This window comes from Bos indicus x Bos taurus, chromosome 19 (genome assembly GCF_003369695.1).
Source record: "Bos indicus x Bos taurus breed Angus x Brahman F1 hybrid chromosome 19, Bos_hybrid_MaternalHap_v2.0, whole genome shotgun sequence".
Classification (NCBI taxonomy): Eukaryota; Metazoa; Chordata; class Mammalia; order Artiodactyla; family Bovidae; genus Bos; species Bos indicus x Bos taurus.
The window spans coordinates 40,527,487-40,545,659 of record NC_040094.1 but is presented as its reverse complement, the minus strand read 5'-3'; the positions used below and the strand labels follow the sequence as shown (position 1 = coordinate 40,545,659).

The window sequence follows — 18,173 nt, the reverse complement described above, 5'->3', positions numbered from 1 at the left end:
ACCGGGCACTTAGCTGACTTCATGATTATTTATCACATCAGTTGACTGTCTTTTCTCCACTAGTTCTCTGAGGTGAGAGGGTTCTCAGTGTTTCTTCTTCACGGACTTATCCAAAACTCCCCAAACAGAATCTGGTGTTCAGTAAATATCTGTTGAATAAACGAATGTCCTACACTAGCTGTTGAAGCTGGGCCAGGATTAGAACTCAGGTCTCCTCCATCCCCAACCCCCACCCCAGGTCTCCTAGAAAACTAGCTAGAGAGGCAGCCCCGAGTCACTGTGGTCTGTGTGGAGGTGTTGGTATGCGAAAGGGCTGGGGGTCCACAGAGGCCCCCATGATTTCAGGGAGTGGTGGGTGGCTTCTCCAAGCAGGAGCCAAGGGCGGGCCATTCTCAGCCCTGGCTGACCACACCTCACCTCAACTGTGACCACTGGCTGGTGCCCGACTCACAGGCTGACCCCAGGTAAGCAATGGATCGCCCACTTCCAGCCACCCAGGTCGGCTGGCGTGCTGTGAACTGGTCACCAGCTGCCCTCCTACCTCTGTGTGTTTCAACAAGCCTGGCATGTTCTCCAGCCGCCCGCCTCAATCCTGAGCCAAAGCTATCAGTAATCACACAACTTCCCCGTGTCAAGGGCAGATTCAGGTGCTAGAGAACTCAACTAAAAGGGAGAGGAACAGTGGCTAGAAGGAGCCCAGCCCTGCCACTGTCTTGCAGGGTGACTCTGGCCAATCTTTTTTCCCCTGTGAGCTAGTTTCACCATCTTGGACCTAGAATCACAGCAAGGTGATTTCACCTGTGCCCCATTTTACCAGGCAGATCCAGGTATAAAATGCCCCAACTCCTAGCCTCCACTGCCCACCTGAGTCCAGCCCAGCCCGTGGCTCCCTGAGCAGAGGGAAGAGCAAGAAAAGAGACTAAAAAAAGCAAATACAGGTGCCTGCAGCTGGCAGCAGAAGTCTTCCGTGGATGAAGGTGGGGCTAAAGCTGTAGACCCAGTCCCGGGTTTGGCCCAGCTCCACGAAGCGAGGGCCACCCACAGTGGAGAAGCTCCATTCAAAATTCCTGAGTTCCAGGGGAAGGGAGGATCTGTTCCCGGAGCGCAGAAGGAGACCAGCAGGAGGGATCTAAGTAAGATCTCTAGCAGGACCGGCAAGAGATCTGAGGTTGCCTGAGGGAGGCTTTGGAGAGGACCCTCCCACCAAGTCAGAGCCATTATGATAGCATCAAGGGCTGGTGGTCTCGTGAGGAGAGTGTCTATAAGTGGAGGCTCATGAGCATAGGAGGAAGGTCAGGTCCAGAAGCAGGGGGCTGGAGAAGACCTTCAGGGTGGCTCTGGCCCAGAACTTAAAGGGTCAGTTCAGAGAAGATGGTATAATTAGCATTTGATGGGAAAGGGTGTCTGGCAGGCTCAGAAAACACATATGCATAGGAGCCAGTCTGCCAACCCGCGGTTTCCCATTTGCCTGAAGGTACAGGGTTAAAATGGGAGTGCCGGGTCCAGCGGTCCAAGGTCAGCCAGACACATACACCTGACGTGCCTCCACTCTGCAATTCTGTGGCTCCTGCATGCTCTGTTATTCCTCACACACGGTGAACATATAGACAGGCCTCTGCAATGCTCATCTCCTAGACACCAAGGCCAGCAGGTCCACGTTCACACATCTACAATCCACCAAAAGGGTCTCAGGAGACCCCTCACCATGTAGCGGGTGCCTGCACAGATGGGGCTGGCAGGTATTTCATTCTCTCTTGGGAGCCATCATGACCCCAAGATCTCAATGCCCCCACCCAGGGCCAGAACACTAATCCCATCAGAAGGGAAGGGGGGACCAGCCTGGATGTCATCAACTCAGCTCAGTCTGGAAGGAGGAGGGGGATTTTAAACATCAGATTAAGATAGATTAAAGGGGGGCTCTGGAGCCACCGATCTCTTACCCCTGCCTCCTAAACCCCGACCCCAGGTCAGAAAAAGGGAGGCAGACCTAAGTATGGACTATATTCCTCTTGCTGGGTCAACCCTGTCCCCTCCTCACAGCCCCCAACCCTGGCGAGACAACTCTGCCTTTCCCGTCCCCTGCTCACTGCGCTTCGGGTTCCCATGGCAACCTCATCCTCAGCTCCAGGCAGCAGAGCGGTTGAGAGCAGGCAGACAGAGCGGGTCTGTGGGGGTGGGGGAAGAGACACAGACAGCCAGGGTATCCTCAACTGCAGAGGAACCCGTGAGGGCAAAACCAGGAGGCTGTGTCTGCGGGATACTTGTAGACAGTTCAGATGAGGAAGACGTGAGCCTTGGGTTTGCTTTCAGGGCAGGACACAAGAAGGCCAGGGCTGTGCCCCTCCCCCACCAGCACAACTGTCTTCCAAGAGGGCTACAACTGATGTGACTTCCTCCCAGAAACAATTAATTGCTGGGGATTCTACCTTTCCCTCCCTCTCCATCTTCAGATTGAAGCTCCCCCACCCTTCATTACTACCCTCAGATCCCAGTCAAGATGAATGGATATATGTGTATCCCAATGTAGGCGCTAGGGCAGACGAGAGGTCCCCCACCCCAGCTAATGACCCCACTGGTACCGCAGCCCCAACAACAGACTGGGCCCACAGTGAGGGAACGAGGGGCCAGGGTGGGGAGAACCGGGCCTCCCAACCCTGGCCTGGAGCTGAGTCCAGAGCACAGCTGTTCTTTGTCCCTTCTGTGGGCCAGCCTGCACCCGGCCCCTTGTTAATCATTCCCAGTGGCAGGCCCTCTGCTGATGCCCCTCCCCACCCTTGATGGCAGTATCAGCTGCTCTGGGAAAAAGAGGCATGGAGAGAGCCCACTAAGACAGGAAGCCTGGGGGTGGAGGGTGCAGGGAAAGGGATCTAGCATTCATGAGGGCAAGAACAGAGTTGAGCAAGATAACCAGGCACCTGGCAGCAGCCCTGGCCTCTGGGAGAAGTTAGAGTCACATAATTGGGGGCAGGAGGAGAAGGGGACGACAGAGGATGAGATGGCTGGATGGCATCACCGACTTGATGGACATGAGTTTGAGTGAACTCCGGGAGTTGGTGATGGACAGGGAGGCCTGGCGTTGCGATTCATGGGGTCGCAGAGAGTCAGACAGGACTGAGGGACAGAACTGAACTGAACTGAAAGTTACTTCAGGATACATTGTATCCTGTGCACATTCTCTCCTGAAACCTGCCACAAGGCTTTGGGCTAGAAAAGGCAGGCATTATCACTGTGCCCATTTGACAGATAAAGAAACTGAGACTCACTGTCAAGGACAGAGATCTGGCCCAATGCACTCTCCCCAGTTCCACACACGTCCGGGCAGCTAAGGGTAGACTGACTTCCCTCCCCCAGGTGAACACCAGCCTACTCCTAGTTCTGGGGAAAGAAATGCTTGGTTGGGTGGGTGGAGAACTTCCTCTTTTAAAGCCAACCAGTTTCCAAGCGTAGCTATTCTAAGAGAACCGTCTGGGGTCTCTCAGCCACCTCCTGCCTGAAGCCACCTACTCCTGACATTTCTAAAGCAGGTCCAGACAGTGACCTGGGTAGGGGTGCGGGCGGTGCAGGAGAAGTGGGGGCTCCTCCCAGAGGACCTCTGAGTCACCTTCCTGCTTGAAGGGACTGCAGGGGCTCCTGCAACGGGCTTACTGGTGACAGGGATCACTTGCAGGGCAAAGCCATGTCCCTAGTCCCACCATCAGCTGTGTTCCAGATACAGAACAAGAATAGACCAGTATCCTGGAAGCCCAGTACCCTCTTTCGACAGGCAGCCTTGCCCCTTTCAGCCTTGGATCCCTTCAAAAACCACAGCTTTTTGTTCAAGGAGGAACAAAAATACAGCAACAAAAGCAACAAGGAGCCTTTGGTTTCACCAAAAGGGGGAAAAAAAAAACAACAACCCACAGCCCTGACATCCTGCCTCTGGAAGGAGCTACTGATCCCCCTGCTGGGAACACTGCCCATGGGCGGTCAGGGAGGACTCGCCTCTAACCCTGTTTTTCACCAGTCCCCCAGGCCTAAGGGGCCAAAATGGTGGGGATAGGAAGCAACAAGGAGGCATTGTCTGACCAGAGGAAAAAAATGAGCAGCCAAAATGATGGAGGCTAGACAAGAACTGACCAGCCCTCAGGGGTCGTAGATAAAATGAAAAATCAAAATCGATGACGACAAAGAGAAATGATCATGTCAAGTCAGGAAAGGCATGGAAACACTGGGTTTCAGCTTCCTCATCTATAAAATGGGCTGTTAGGAAGCAAAGATCCCTGAGGTTTCCTGAGGCCCTGACATCTGAGTGTAAGGAGCTGGAAGGTGACAGTGAGGTGGGGACTGCCTAGAGGTTACTATGGGTGCTCCTTTGAACTCCCCCCGCCACCCACCGACCCCGCAAACATAGCGCACACACCCCTTCCTACTCCCTTCTCCTGGTCTTGTTTTTCCCAGTTAGAGGCAGAGAACTCTGGGGAGGCGGAAAAGCCCCAGGCCCCAGTCCTGGATGTGCCTGCCACTGCCCGATCCCCAGCTAACTAGACCCCAGAGATGACTTCAAGCCCCACCAGCACAGGTCCCACCTCACGCCCTGACGCCTGGGGTATGGAGCAGGACCGCAGTCTCTTGTTCCCTAGAACCAGGGACACCCCCACCCTCCTCAGCCCTCAGCCCACAGCTCAAGGCAACTGAAGGACAATCCCAGAAAGATACAACGGAGCATTCCCCCTTTCTTCCCCAGCCCCTGTCCACCCTCCACTTAACACCCTAGAAGCTGGTCCCCCAGGCCTGCAACTGCCTCAGGCCGGCAGCCTCCATTGATTCATGGGCTCCAAGGAGGAAGAACAGGAACATTCCTCCCCACCCCCGCCCAGCCCCACCCCACCCAGCCCCACCCCGACCTCCAGGCTCCTCAATTATTTGCCCGGAGATAAGACAAAGGACCAGGTTTGTAATTGTGACCAGATCTGCCCCACTTTCAGAAAAAGTAGTTTACAAAACAAATCATTGAGGGCATAAATTGAGGGCATACATATTCCTCTAACCAATGGAACAGGCTCACCCCACCTACCTAGATGCTTCAAGAAAGAATTATACAAACGCAGGCCTGCTTCCCTCTACCTTGCCATAGCAGTGCTGGTTGCCAATGGCCTGGGAAGTGTGAACACAAACGCGGCCTATTCAGTCCGATTCCCTGGCGCTTACCCCCACAGCCGGCGGCATGTGTCTGGTTATCCAGAGGCACGTGTGTGAATGCACAGCCTTGGGGGTCCACTACCACCCAGAAGGCCGGCTGTGGGCTCTGGCCTGTGTTCTCTCCCCAGCCTCACCCCAGACAAGTCTGGTGCAAAGAGAAAATACAAGAGGCCTTTCTGCTGCTTTCAGTCACTTTCCAGAACTTCAATCTCAGTCTTCAGAACTCACCAGGGAGAAACAGACAGTGTTCTTTCTCTTGCCCACCCTCCTGCAAGATCCTGGCTCAGGGACTAACCAGAGAACGCAGAGGCCCCCTTGCACACCAACTCACATATACCCTCCCTGGGTGGGCTCAACTCCCTGGCAAAGGGCCCAGGCCAGGAGCGTTCACTTGCCCCTCTGGGTCTTGAGCAGGAAGTGCTGAAAAGCCAGGCCTGAGTGTCACACAGCAAGGCCAGGCTGGGAATTGGGGCACAGCTATATCCTAGAAACCCCGAGACTGGGGAACCTGAATGTCACTGGTGGATGGGGTCAGAGGCAGGAAGAAAACAGGAAGGGATGAGAGTGAACACTCAGCACAGTGCCCGACACAGCACAGTTGTTCAATAAAACTGGTCTAGGCTCTAGCATCCTTGAGCGGGAATTCTGAACCATGGGATAACCGAGGCCCAGACAAGTCCAGAGTGCGCCCCAAACAAGCTGGGCCTGCATCTGAGATATCCCAGAATCCCACGTCTGGCTCACTGGCACAGACCAGCCGCTCAGACTCTGGCTTAGGGAGTGTGGCTGCCTCGGGCAAGCTGCTGCCATAGCTCTCATGAAACACAGCTGGGTCACAAATTCCCCAAGTCTTTGGCCCCTCATCCCGGGTCCTTCCCAGGTAACATCCTAGCTGGGTCAAAGGTCAGCTGGGCAGGGAAGAATAAGAGCTGTAAAGGCTGGGGGAACAGAGAGGGGTCAAGCTGCTGCTCTGGCTGGAGGCCAGGAGAGGCAGGTGAATCTCACCTTGGGCAGGTGGGAAGCAGCATCTGGGAGGGGTGTGTCATCTCCCGCCTTCCCTAGAGCTCCCCGCTAACCCAAGCCCTACAGGAGGTCCCCACCCCTACTGGCTGCAGCCTCTTAGAAGAAGGTGAAAAAAGTAAGCTGGGACTTTTTGGCACTACGCTGAGAACACACAGAGAAAACAAGGACAAGCCTCTGATTTCTTTCTCCAACTCCCAGAGCTCGCTGAATTCTAGGCTACCAGAGTCTTAGGAAGAGACAGGAAGACGCCTCAGTCCCTGCTGCCCACTGAGTTTTGGGCTCCGCCAGACTCCTGCCTTGAGGAGCAGAGGCTCAGAAGCTGCCCCCAAAAGGAGTCTCGTGCCCAGAAACTAGCCTGAAGTGGGCCAGCAATCAAGGGGTTAACTGCCCCAGCCTCTGGCTTTGCTGCACCCCACCCTACTCCCCAACAGAGGGAGGAAGTGGCAGAGAATCAGGGTTTGTGAGAGCCTTTAAGAATTTGAAGAATGTCCCATTTCCCTTGGGGGGAGGATGGGAGGGGTCGGCAGGGGAAAGAGGACCAGTAGAGCTAATAGAGAAGGGGCAGCGGAAGGAGGAGCCAGGACCTAGCTGTGACCCTCGCTCTAGCCCAGGCAGTCTCCCCAGCGTCCCAGTCCCTCCCAGAAGGGAGGAGGTTCATGGTGCTGCTTGGGCTTGAGATTTTATCGGTTTTCCCAGCACCTGGCACAGGTTGGCATCTAGCAGCTGGCAGGCAGTAAGTGCCTGATGCAGGCTCCAGCCAAGGAGATGAGGCTGTAGTGTGAGCAGGGAGGGGAAGACAGGAAGGGGGAGTTGTTGTTCAGTTGCTAAGTCATGTCCGCTTCCTTGTCCTTCACTATCTCCCGAAAGGGGGAGACAGCCATTCAAAGGGCTTTAAGATCCCAACTCCTTTTAGACAAATCCCAAAGTTCCCCTCCTACGTGAACTTCAGCTGTAGAAAGCCTCCAGGCTGAGAATTTAAAAAGGTAAAAAACAAAAAAAGGACTCGGACCTCCCTGGTGGTCCAGTGGCTAAGACTCTGTGCTCCCAAATCAGGGGTCTCGGGGTTCAATCCCTGGTCAGGGAACTAGATCCCACATGTTGCAACCAGATGTGCCACATGTGCCACAACTAAAGATTCTGCTTGCCACAACTAAGACCCAGCATAGCCAGATACATAAGTATAGAAATAGTTCTTTTATAAAGGGACTCAAGTCAGAGCCTAAATTTTTTTGAATGCTGACCTTGCAGCCTACTTAAGTGACTTGACCTTCCAAAGCTCCCTACAGAGCAGCAAGGTTGTGAAGTCCTACATGAGCCTGGACCTGCACGTGATCAACTCGAAGGCACTGCATTCTCTGAAACTGCATGGGATGGGACAGGATATCTCCCTGGGATGGGAGACCCCACCTCGACCCACCTCCCCACAGCAGGCCAGAGCAAACTCCACTGGAAAAGACACGAAGTTCTCTGCCTCCCTCAGCAGGCAGGGAAGAGCTCTGCCTAGGGTCAGGCCACGCCCTTCATGCTGCTCCCCAGTCTCAAGAAATGACAGTCAGGGGGGCCCCCGGGCCAGGGCCTAGATTCTCTGGTAGGGACAGGGCAGGGGAGAGGTGACAAGTCAGCTGCCTCCATGGACAGAAATGTGGAAGGCGATGCGGAGAACACGGCCAGAAACAGGACTTTTTCTTAAAAGACCACGTGGATCCCTCTCTTGCAGCAGGGTGCGGTGGAGAGAATAAGCTTGCTTATACGGGGACTGAACCAGCGTCTCGCTAGTCATTCATCTTGGGAAAGCCCCTTCCCTTCCTCAAACCTCAGTTTCCTGCTCTGTAAACTGGGCATATTAACAGTCCTGACTATCATCCAGCCGTGGTGAGGAGGACTCAACATGGTTAAAACGTGCGGAGCAGAGTGTGGAAGTGTTGGGCCCTGGCACCTTGTGGGTGTTAGAACAGAAGGAAGCTCTGAAAGTGAAAGTGGAGTCGCTCAGTTGTGTCCGACTCTCTGCAACCCCATGGACTGCAGCCTGTCAGGCTCCTCCATCCATGGGATTTTCCAGGCAAGACTACTGGAGTGGGCCGCCATTTCCTTCTCCAGGGGATCTTCCTGACCCAGGGATAGAACCCAGGTGTCCTGCATTGCAGACAGGCGCTTTACCATCTGAGCCACCAGGGAAGCCCTAAATGCCCGCCCAACAGCCCCTGCCCAAGGCGGACTCACGCGTTGCAGTAGGGCTTCTTCTCGTAGCCCTTGTAGTTCTTCATGTTGAGGGTCATCTTGCAGGTCTCGCAGTGGAAGCATGCTTTATGCCAGAACTGGGGGCAGAGGCAGAGGGAGGACACTGTCAGATAAGCAGGATTTAGGAAGGGGGCTCGGGCCCCAGGAAGGAGCACTCCATCCCTGGGACTAGAACAGACACCCCGCTGCAGAAGTGAGCCAAGGACATCTCAGGTCACAGGCTCCAACAGCTGGTGACACCTTCCCCTGTCCCACGGGTGCTGTCAGCAGGAGAAGAAGGGCAGACCCCAGAGTGAGTGGGGAAACCCCCCCCCACCGCCCACACCCCTGAAGATTGGCTCCACCTCCCCCAGACCACCCCGGCAGCCTGCCTGCCTGAGCAGGAGAAGCCTCATTGCTTATGCAAAGCCGCACCAGGCGTTGCTAAGAAGCGGCTGCTGCTGAACATTGAGGGGCAGCGCCTCAGCCTAGACAAGGCCAAGGGGGACAGGAGGGCCCAGCCTCCATGTACCCAGGCCTTCCCACACCACAGCAGACACGCTTGGGCCTGGGTAAGGCCCAGCTCCAATGTCTCCTCGTCCTGAGGGACCCATGCCCAGAGTGTGGGTGAGTGTCCCCAGGCTCTAGCCAGCACACCCACACCACTTCCCTCCCCCAACCGTCTCCCACCCCCCAGCTGGTCTCCCTCGGAGGCAATAGAGCTTTGCTTGGAGGTGGATCCCCCACCTGCACAGTGGGCATCACAGCCCCACCCTGGCTAGCTGGGTGACCTCGGTCAGGACCCACACCTCTGAGCCACTTCTGTGTCTGCAGAATGGAAACCTTAATACCCATCTCTCTTGGGACTGTTGAGGTTTAAATGAAAAATCACCTATAAAACCCTCAGCACAGCACCTGGCACCTCTAAGTACTCAGATGTCAGGTGCTGGATGCGGCAGGGGTGACCCTCAGCTGAGGGGGCTGGGCAGAAGGTGTGTGAGTGCTGGGGTGCAGGCGGGACTCTACTGTGCCCAACCACAGCTAGAAGACCTGTGAGTGAGACTGAGTGACCAGGAACCCCCCAGCAAAGGCCAGGGACCCAGAACAGAGCGAGGATCAATCCAGGGCCGCCAAGGGACGGGAACAGAGTCAAAGACCATGAGGGCAGGGGAACTGATGTAACAGAGGTGACCCCATCCCGAGAAACGCTGAAGCTCGAGAAAACCCAGGCAGATGAGAGACTTGCCCCTGGCACCTGGCAGCCCAGGACGAGGCCCCGGGGTTAGCACCTACCCGGAGCCCAGCTTCCAGGGCCCCAGAATCCGGGCTGTCGGGGTGACCCAGCTGGCCTTTCTGTGCCCCCTTTCCCAGCAGCCAAGGGACATCCTCCTGATTCCTCAGAGAAAGAGGCCGGAAGCCAGGGAAGGGCACAGGGAGACTTTCGAGGTACCCAGCAAATGCCTGGTTTTTGGCCACCTATCAAGAAATTCCCCTGAGGCAGTGCTTTTCAAATGTATTTCCCAGCCAAGAGGTGCTTCTGGGCCACTTGGGAGAAAGGGACAGAAAAAAGGGTTAAGAGCTTGGGATACCACCTCCCTCACCCTGGCCTGTGTTGAGCAGAGCCCACAGGGTAATTGTGTGTTGGGGGGTGGGGGGGTAATCACCTTCTAATAGGGTACTTTTCCTATCAAGGAGACCCAAAGGCCTCTTCAGGAGTGGAATAGTGACCAAAGGAACAGGAGAACCGCTCTTTGGGAAGAAGGCCAGGGGAAGTCTGGAAGCAAAGAGGAGGCCGGTGAAGCTGGGCTCCCAACCCAACCTGGGCCAATCCCACAGCCCAGCCCGACGCCTCTCAATGCGAAACCCCAGTGCAGACAGCCCACTGGAATCCTAGAACAGAGTGGTCCCTGCCCCCCACCAGCCCCCAAAGTGAAAGCCCCTCTCCCTCCCGCAATGCCTGGGAGGCGCTGGCAGACTGCCCCAGCTCTGTCACCACCCAGTCTGCTGGCCTCTGCCTGCTTAGCCGCACATGCCCCTGCCTGGGCCCCCGCCTCCCCCCACCCCCGCAGGGGCCTGCCAGGAAAAACATTCTCTGGAATCCAGACCATGACCCACTTTCACACACACATAGGCAGGAATCCGCACTGTCCTGGGCCTGGGGACCTCCAGAGGTGCCCCCCGATTGACCTGGGGGAGACAAAGGGAGGGACACAGACACGTCCACCCTAGCTCACAGTCAGGTACCCACCCTGGAGCCAACCCCCTTGGGGCTGAGTATACTGACCAGGCTGGGGTACAAGGCCAGCAGCCAATCCAGGGGTTCTACAAGACACCCCCTGCCGCCAGCTACCACTGGAAGGAATGGGAGCCCCATACAAGGGAACAGTGCCCATTTCTATCTATAGCTCTTCCCCACCTCACCTCCAGACACCCCTTGCTCTCAGCTAGACACGTTAGAGGCTAGGGAGTGGTTATCTGTTCTCTTACAGGAGGACCAGGAACAAAATAATGAAAAGGAGGGGACTGAATGTCTTCAGGGTAACTACAGAACTCCGTCCGTGCACCTGTAAAGTGGAACTAAAACTCTGGTCCCAGGGAAGTGCTGGGAGGAGGTGACACAGCCTCACTTCCCTCCCCTCTCTGGAGGAGGGCACCAAGAAAGGTTCAAGAAAATCAGCAGCTTCCACCACTGTGTCCTTTTGGAGACAGGAGAGTGAGGGGAATGAGGGGCAGAAAATGGCAAGTCATTCAATAGCCCCTGTGGGCCAGGCAGACCCAAGGAGACCCCAAATGAAAAGACACCCATCCCTGTCTCAGTCAGGTCTGGTAACGGACACAGTCAGAGAAACATGTCAGTAACACCCCACAGTGACCCTCTGTCTGCCTCTTTTCCCTGCCCCAGGAGCCCTGCCGCAGAGCAGGAGTCCCCTCTTCCTTACAGGCCACAGGTAAGGTTTCAGAGCAGCATTCCTGGGACTCAAGGAGCAGTTACCTCTAAACATGCAACTTGAATCCTCCCCACTGTCCTGGAAGTCCACGGCTTCCCTGTTCACCAAAACCTAGTTCTCTGGGTACCCGTTAGGAGCCTCTTGGCCCATGTCCCAGGCTCCAGCATCAGCCTCCACTGTCCCTGGCCTGGAGCTCCAAAGCTGCAACCCACTCCACAGAAAGGCAAACTGAGGCTGCTGGGGGCAGAAGCAAGATCCCCTGCACTTGGGTGAGGTTGGGGTCAGCCCTCTCTCTCTAGAGTCACCGGAGACGTGGGGGGAGAAGCTGCTCACAGCTCTGGGGGTGGGGGGTGTGGTGAACTTCAGGTCGCTGTGCCTGCTGCCTGGGATCTTGCCCACTCCACCCTCTCCACCCGCGTGCCCTATGACTCAGGGCTAGAGTATGAGACCTCTCCCTCCCTTCCCGTCACCCAGAGTTACAGTTTCTCACTCCTCCAGGGGCAACGGTAGCCCCACCCTGGCCTGCCCTGGCCCGGTCACCAGCCTAGCTCAGCTGGCCACCTGGAGGCTGGCTTAAAGGCAGAGACCATGGCTGCACCTCCCCAGATTCCCAGGGAGTATTATTCCTGGTTCAAGAGCTCAGGCCTCGAGCATTCCACAGGCCAGGGTCAGGAAGGGGAGGGCCCACTACAAACATTAGGGAGATAGTATAAATTAAAGTACTTTTTTGCAAACACAACAGGCAGAAGAGCTGAGCACCAAGAACTTTAGAGCTGAATTCCAACTCGGGCTGTGGGGAGTGAACCGCATGACCTGTCTGGGCCTCTGCTTACGGGCGCCATAATTTACAGGAGCCATCGCATCTGCTCTGTGAGGCTCGCGGGAAGACTGAGCCTGGCACATTCCAAGGAGTCTATGCAGGGACGGTCATGGGATGACTGTGGGGTGCTCTTAGCTAGGAAACGAGGCACCAAGGCTACAGGCCTTTTCCCCTCTTCTGTGTCCAGTCCGGTTTCCTTCTACCTTGCTGCCACCTGGGGGGTGAGGGGGAGAGTACTTAAGACAACCAGAGGCAGAGAGCCCTCCCAATGGGGGAGTCCAGGGGACTCGGCCCACCAATCCTCTACCCTCCTCAATGCCTCCATCTGTATTCAGGAGCTAGGCAAAAGCAAGCCAGGCCAGGGGGACACAGAGAGTCCCCATGTTAATGCCTCCCAGTGTGATCTAGGACCAAACTCCAAGTCTGTCAAAAGGTAGAGGACACTGTGAGACACAGCCTCTCTCCCTCCGCAGAGGCCCTGCAGCAGCCGAGAGGGCCCCGCACCAAGTAGGTGCTTAATATTCATTGAATGAATGAGCAAGCGACATCACCCTGTTTCTTCCCCAACTCTAATCCCATAAGTTGGGGAAACAAATCTCGACCTCAAACACCGTGGCCAGCCATACACATTTATTCAACACGAGGACACGCTGGGTAATGCAGGTTGATGGTAGGGTGGCCATCAGAGGTGATGTGGCCTTTACTCACCTAAGCCTTTGGGAGATAGGCTCAGGGAGGAGGAAAGGCTAACACCAAGGACGTAGCTTGTGCTCTGGGTCATGTCGGGTCCTAGGGAAATTGCAGTGAAACAGGTGAGTCTAATTTGACTCTCTCCTGTTGTAAATGGGTTGTCTTGGGAAGGTGGTTAGCAACTGTGTCTATGGGACTGAACGTCCCTCCTCAGGCGTCAAGGTCCCCATTCCAAGTGCCTGCCCTTACTGCCTGGAGGGCGTTGGGAGGAACCAGTCTAATATCTGGATATTCCAGACCTCCTGCTCAGTGCAGGGGTGACATCTCCCCAGGGAAACCTCCAGTAGGGAGAGATCTAAGAAGAGGAACCGCCATGTCTCACTTCCCAGGGCACCCTCCACCTGAATGTCCTCTTCTAGAAAGGGGAAGAAAACAGCTGGGGAGGATGCCTTAAAGGGGCTGCACCCTCCCTCAGACACCAAAGGTTTTTACAGGGAAAGCCAGGTATGGGGCTGGACAGAGTTCCCCAGAAAAGGAGAGGGGGCACAGCCTATACCACATCCCCTTCCGGGCGCTGTAACAGGCACTTGAGTGCACTTCCCCACCTTTGAGGAAATGACATCATCATACCCATCTGACAGACTGTGAACACTGAGGCCTAGAGCCATTCACAGAGCTGGTGGTGAGCAGACCTGGAACTAGGACCAAGTGTTCCAACGCCCAGGCTAGCAGTCATTCCAGCAGATACTGCTTCTGCCTTATGTGGGTGGAAAGTGGCCATTGCCTCTTCCCAATTCATGACTGTGCAGAAGGGGAGCACAAGGAACTCAAGACGCAGAGGCCAAAATCCCTCCCACCAGGGAAGAGCAGAAACACCAGTGTGCAAGGCCAGAGAGCTCTCAGCTCCTGCCCCCAGGCTCAAGTCCTGCCCTCCCGCATGGTCTTTGGGAAGGTCAGCACCCACATTCATTGCACCATAACATGGCCTTTCTCTCCTCCTGCCCAGCCAGGCCCAGGAGAGAAGACCGAAACAGCAGCGGCCCCGCATGACCCCTTCCTCCAAGAGCAGTATCAAAATGATCTCAGAACCGTGGAACCCCACCCCCTCACCCTGACTCAGAGGCCAAAGGTTACTGAGGAAGCGCCAACCCTAAGGAGGGGAAAGACAAAAGAATCCAAGGGACGACCCTTTCCCCCCTCACAAAAAATACCTGACTCCAGGTGGGCCCTGCACCCTCTTCCATCCCATGCCCCCCAATCCCTGGCCAGACCAGATGGGAAGGAGGGAATCTGTGGGCAAGGGGCCAGCTTTAGGAAGTGAATGAAAGGTATGATGAAGAAGTGGACAAAATCCTAGAGGCCTCTCCTCCAGACCGAGGAGGGGATGAGAGGGAAGGTGGATTGCCTTAGCATCTTAGTGAGATTAAAAGAGGTCCGGATCCTACCCCAAACTGCAGGAAATACCCAGTTCCACTCTCCGCCCCCCTTCAAAAAGTATAATGGCAACCAGATGAACGAGTCTAGCATGATGGGGGGGGGGGGGGAGACGCCTAAGGGCCCCCAGGGGACAGTGAATTTCCAGAAGGCCACGTTCCCTTCCCCCCAACACCTCCCCCCTTTTCTTGGCTCCCCCTGAACTCAGCCAACCCCACCCTCCATTGGGGAAACCTGCTCTGAAAAGTTAGCTCTTTGTTCTACAGGGTGGACTCAGCCTCTGAACACAATTTCAGATCTCAGTGAAGCAACCCCCACCCACCCTACTCCAGCAAGCGACCCCGCCCGGGTCCCGCTGGGCGGACCAACGCTGGGAGTTGGCTTCTAATTTGAGGTGGGGGCTGGGAAGCTATGGAGGACGCCGGCTAGCCCATTAACCGCTGAACCACCAAGAGGGCTGCAGGTCGTCCAAAAAACGGGCTCTCGCAATGGGGCTCGGGTCCTTATCCGAAGGCCAGTTCCCCAGACGCAACACTTGCCCGCTGACGGCCCCCACCCTCCAGTCTCCAGGCCAGGAAGCCGGGCCAGTAGCCGCCGAAGAGAACCGCTTAGCAGGGGCCCCCAACCTCTGCCCCGCCCCCCCGCCGCCCCCTCCCCCAGCGCCCAGCGCTTCCGCCTACTTGGCGCTCGGCGAGGCGGGGAGAGGGAGCGGCCGTCTGCTCTCACTCTCCGGGCCCTAGGGGGCGGGACTGCACCCCTAACCTTCCCTCACTCCCCCCACCCCCACTCCGGAGCCCGGCTTCTCCATCCCGGGGCGCCGAGCCCACTCCTCTCCAGTAGTGGCTGCCCGCCACGCGTGGACTCCTTTCCTCGCCCCGGGTCTCCTGGTTTCCAGACTGGGGTCCGTCCCTCACACCCCATGACACCACCCACCTTCCCTCCTCCCGCGATCGCGGTAACGGGGGCGGCAGAGACCCAGCCCCGCTCTCCTCCTCCGATCTGGAGCTCGGGGATTGCAAAGACGCGTCTCCCAATCCCGAGTCTCACCTTATCCAGACAGTTCACCTTCTCCGTGGGATACACGATCTTGCAGCACCGAGCGCAGTTAGGATTCATGGCTCCGGGAAAGGCTGGGGCGAGGACGCCCGAGCTCGCGCGCGTTCTCTTTCCCCGGAACGAGCTGGCGGGAGACGGCCGCGGCCTCAACTGCACAGGCGACAGCGACGGCGGCTTGAGCTAGGGAACTGGCCTCCGCCCCCGCCCTCCTTCCCCTAATAAACACAGCGGGGAGGAGGGGCTGTACCGGGGCGGGGACGCGCCGCGGGCGCGGGCAGGGGCACGCGCGGCAAGGCGCGCTCTCCCGGCGACGTGGGACTGCGCGGGGGCGGGTTCCAGGGAGGACTGTGCGCCCAGCGGTACGCGCCTAGGTGAGCTCGCAGGCAGAAAGGGCCCTGGAATGCGCCCGGAGGCCAGGCGCGGACATGCGACCTTGCCCAGGGCCCTTCCGCCGCTGGAGGCGGGGCGGGGGCGATCTGGTGGCACATCTGGGCACCTGGGCTGCAGGGCGGGCGAACCGCTCGCAACTGTCCAGGGTGGGGTTCGAACCCACTCGAACACCCAACCAGATTCGCCAGATTTGGGGACTTCCTTTGTACCCGTCGGTACCTGGCGAGAAATCCGCGGATCAACGGGAACCCCCCTGCCCCGCCCCTAGAATGTTAGCCAAGCCCTGCAACATCCTCTCCCACAATTTGTAGGGCGGAACCCGTCCCTCCCTCCAGGACTCAGTTCCTCGCAGACCGGGTTAGTTCTTCCGTCCCCGCGCCTCTGCCGTGCAGCTTTTCTGTAGTTCCCCGAATCCAGCGAGCTTCTGCTTTGCGCTTGATCCCATTTTCTCTTGCGTTTCTTTCTCCTTACCCTTACTGTTCACCTTTGGTGTAGCAGTGTCTTAACACCCAAAAGAGCCGCATCCAAGCCAAGGCGCGGCGTGGGGGTATAGCTCAGTGGTAGAGCATTTGACTGCAGATCAAGAGGTCCCTGGTTCAAATCCGGGTGCCCCCTCGGCGATTTTCCCCCTAATTTTTGTCTAGTATAATTCTTCTTGATTCATATTTTAACCTCGGGTCCTAGGTTAGAGAAATAGAGAAAAGCTATTTAAAAATTCCTTCCTCATTCTCCAACCTTAACGGAAGGCTTTCGGTTTTCGTACTCAGCAGCAGGAGGGGGTAGGTACAGGCACAAATCACGTACAAAAACTTCAGGTCCCCACGACCCATGCCGGAGGTACTGGGATTTCTGTGGTCACCGGCGGCAGCCTCAGTCGTGTAAGGCGGTTCCAGGCGCTGGTTCAGGAGGCAAGACTCCCCCAACTTGGTGTTTCATTTTGGGTAGGGGTGGGTCTGGAGAAGAAAACCCACAGACACAGATTTTCTCCAACTTCAACTTTCTTTATTACCGGTGACAAGCGCGTGCCCTAAGCACCTCTCCTTATTGCTCATAACACCAGCACAGTGAAAGCAGTTTGAGAATGTGGAAATGGTCAATGCGGACCCAAAATCTCATTTTAATTTACAAAAATAAAGTTACCTCCTGATATAAACTGATATAAACTAATGTAGTGGTTCTCAAACTTGAGTGTGTGTCAGAATTAAATAGGGAGCTCCTTAAAACACTACCCCTCCAACTACAGTTTCTGATACTCTTGGCCCAGAGTGGGACCCCAAGAATTTGCATTCTTAACAAATTCCCAGGGAGTGTTGATGCTGCTGGATCACACTTTGAGGACCACTGAGCAAATAATACAACGCCATTAAGTCTCATAACCTACAGATGGGGACAGATAACTGTCCACTGCGTGACTGGCCGTTATCACTGTTGGGTCCAAGGAAAAAGATCAGGAAGCAAGAGCGACCCTCTCGACTAGGTTTTGCCCAAAAAAAGGAAAAAGAAAGGATAGTGGGAGAGGCATGCTTCTTGAGTCAGGGGGAATTTGTGGTATTTTAAACTCGGAATTTGGTTGTGTCATCCCGCAGGGCCCCAGGGGAATACTACTCGAATATTTTTTCCCCCAAGGCTCCCATTACTGTCTGGAGAAGAAAGTGGCAATCCACTCCAGTGTTCGTGCCTGGGAAATCCCATAGACTGAGGAGCAGTCCTTGGGGTGGCAAACAGTGGGACACCACTGAGTGACTGAGCATGCATTACTGTGAGACAAGTCGTGAAGCTGGACATGGTGATTAAGCAGAGCTGCTGTGCCGGTCAGAAGGTGATGGCACCCCACTCCAGTACTCTCGCCTGGAAAATCCCATGGATAGAGGAGCCTGGTAGGCTGCAGTCCACGGGGTCCTGAAGAGTCGGACACAACTGAGCGACTTCACTTTCACTTTTCACTTTCATGCATCGGAGAAGGAAATGGCAACCCACTCCAGTGTTCTTGCCTGGAGAATCCCAGGGACGGTGGAGCCTGGTGGGCTGCCGTCTATGGGGTCACACAGAGTCGGACACGACTAAAGTGACTTAGCAGCAGCAGCAGCTGTGCTGGTCAAAGCTCAGAGGTGAGAAATAGCTAATTTTTCACCCCGTTCCTGGACACCAGGCCTCAAACTCCACCTGTAGGTTTATCAGGCCAAAACCCTGCCTTTGAGCTAATATAAAGAAGACGAAAGCCGTCCACTTTTCATCTTAAATCTGTGCTGTGACTTCGCCACTATTATGAACTAGGCAAAATAATATTGCCCCGCCCAGGCATTCCATTTCTTCCCCTCCAAAGAAACTATGATTAACATTAAACCAGTAAGTCTTGAAGGATCTCAAACTGGAAAGGTCTCAGCCTTCTTTCTACCTACTGAGAGTACAGGTAAATG

General features: G+C 55.9%; 1 protein-coding gene and 1 non-coding gene across 3 annotated transcripts in view; one reads left to right on the top strand and one right to left on the bottom strand.

The window, feature by feature from the left end:
• LASP1 (LIM and SH3 protein 1) overlaps positions 1-16,273 on the bottom strand; it is a 41,097-nt gene extending 24,824 nt beyond the window's left edge. Inside the window, exons 1-2 of one of the 2 annotated variants that reach the window (XM_027519755.1) lie at positions 15,358-16,273; positions 8,422-8,516 (exon numbers count right to left, since the gene is read on the bottom strand). In XM_027519755.1, coding sequence (XP_027375556.1) covers positions 8,422-8,516; positions 15,358-15,426 — 164 coding nt within the window. In that variant the 5' untranslated portion in view covers positions 15,427-16,273. Of the gene's footprint in view, positions 1-8,421; positions 8,517-15,357 lie in introns of those variants that run through there. The other variant, XM_027519756.1, reaches the window with a different exon arrangement.
• Positions 16,274-16,299: 26 nt separating this feature from the next.
• On the top strand, positions 16,300-16,371 carry TRNAC-GCA. The gene has a single exon. It is a non-coding gene; the product is annotated as a tRNA-Cys (tRNA).
• Positions 16,372-18,173: the final 1,802 nt, after the last annotated feature.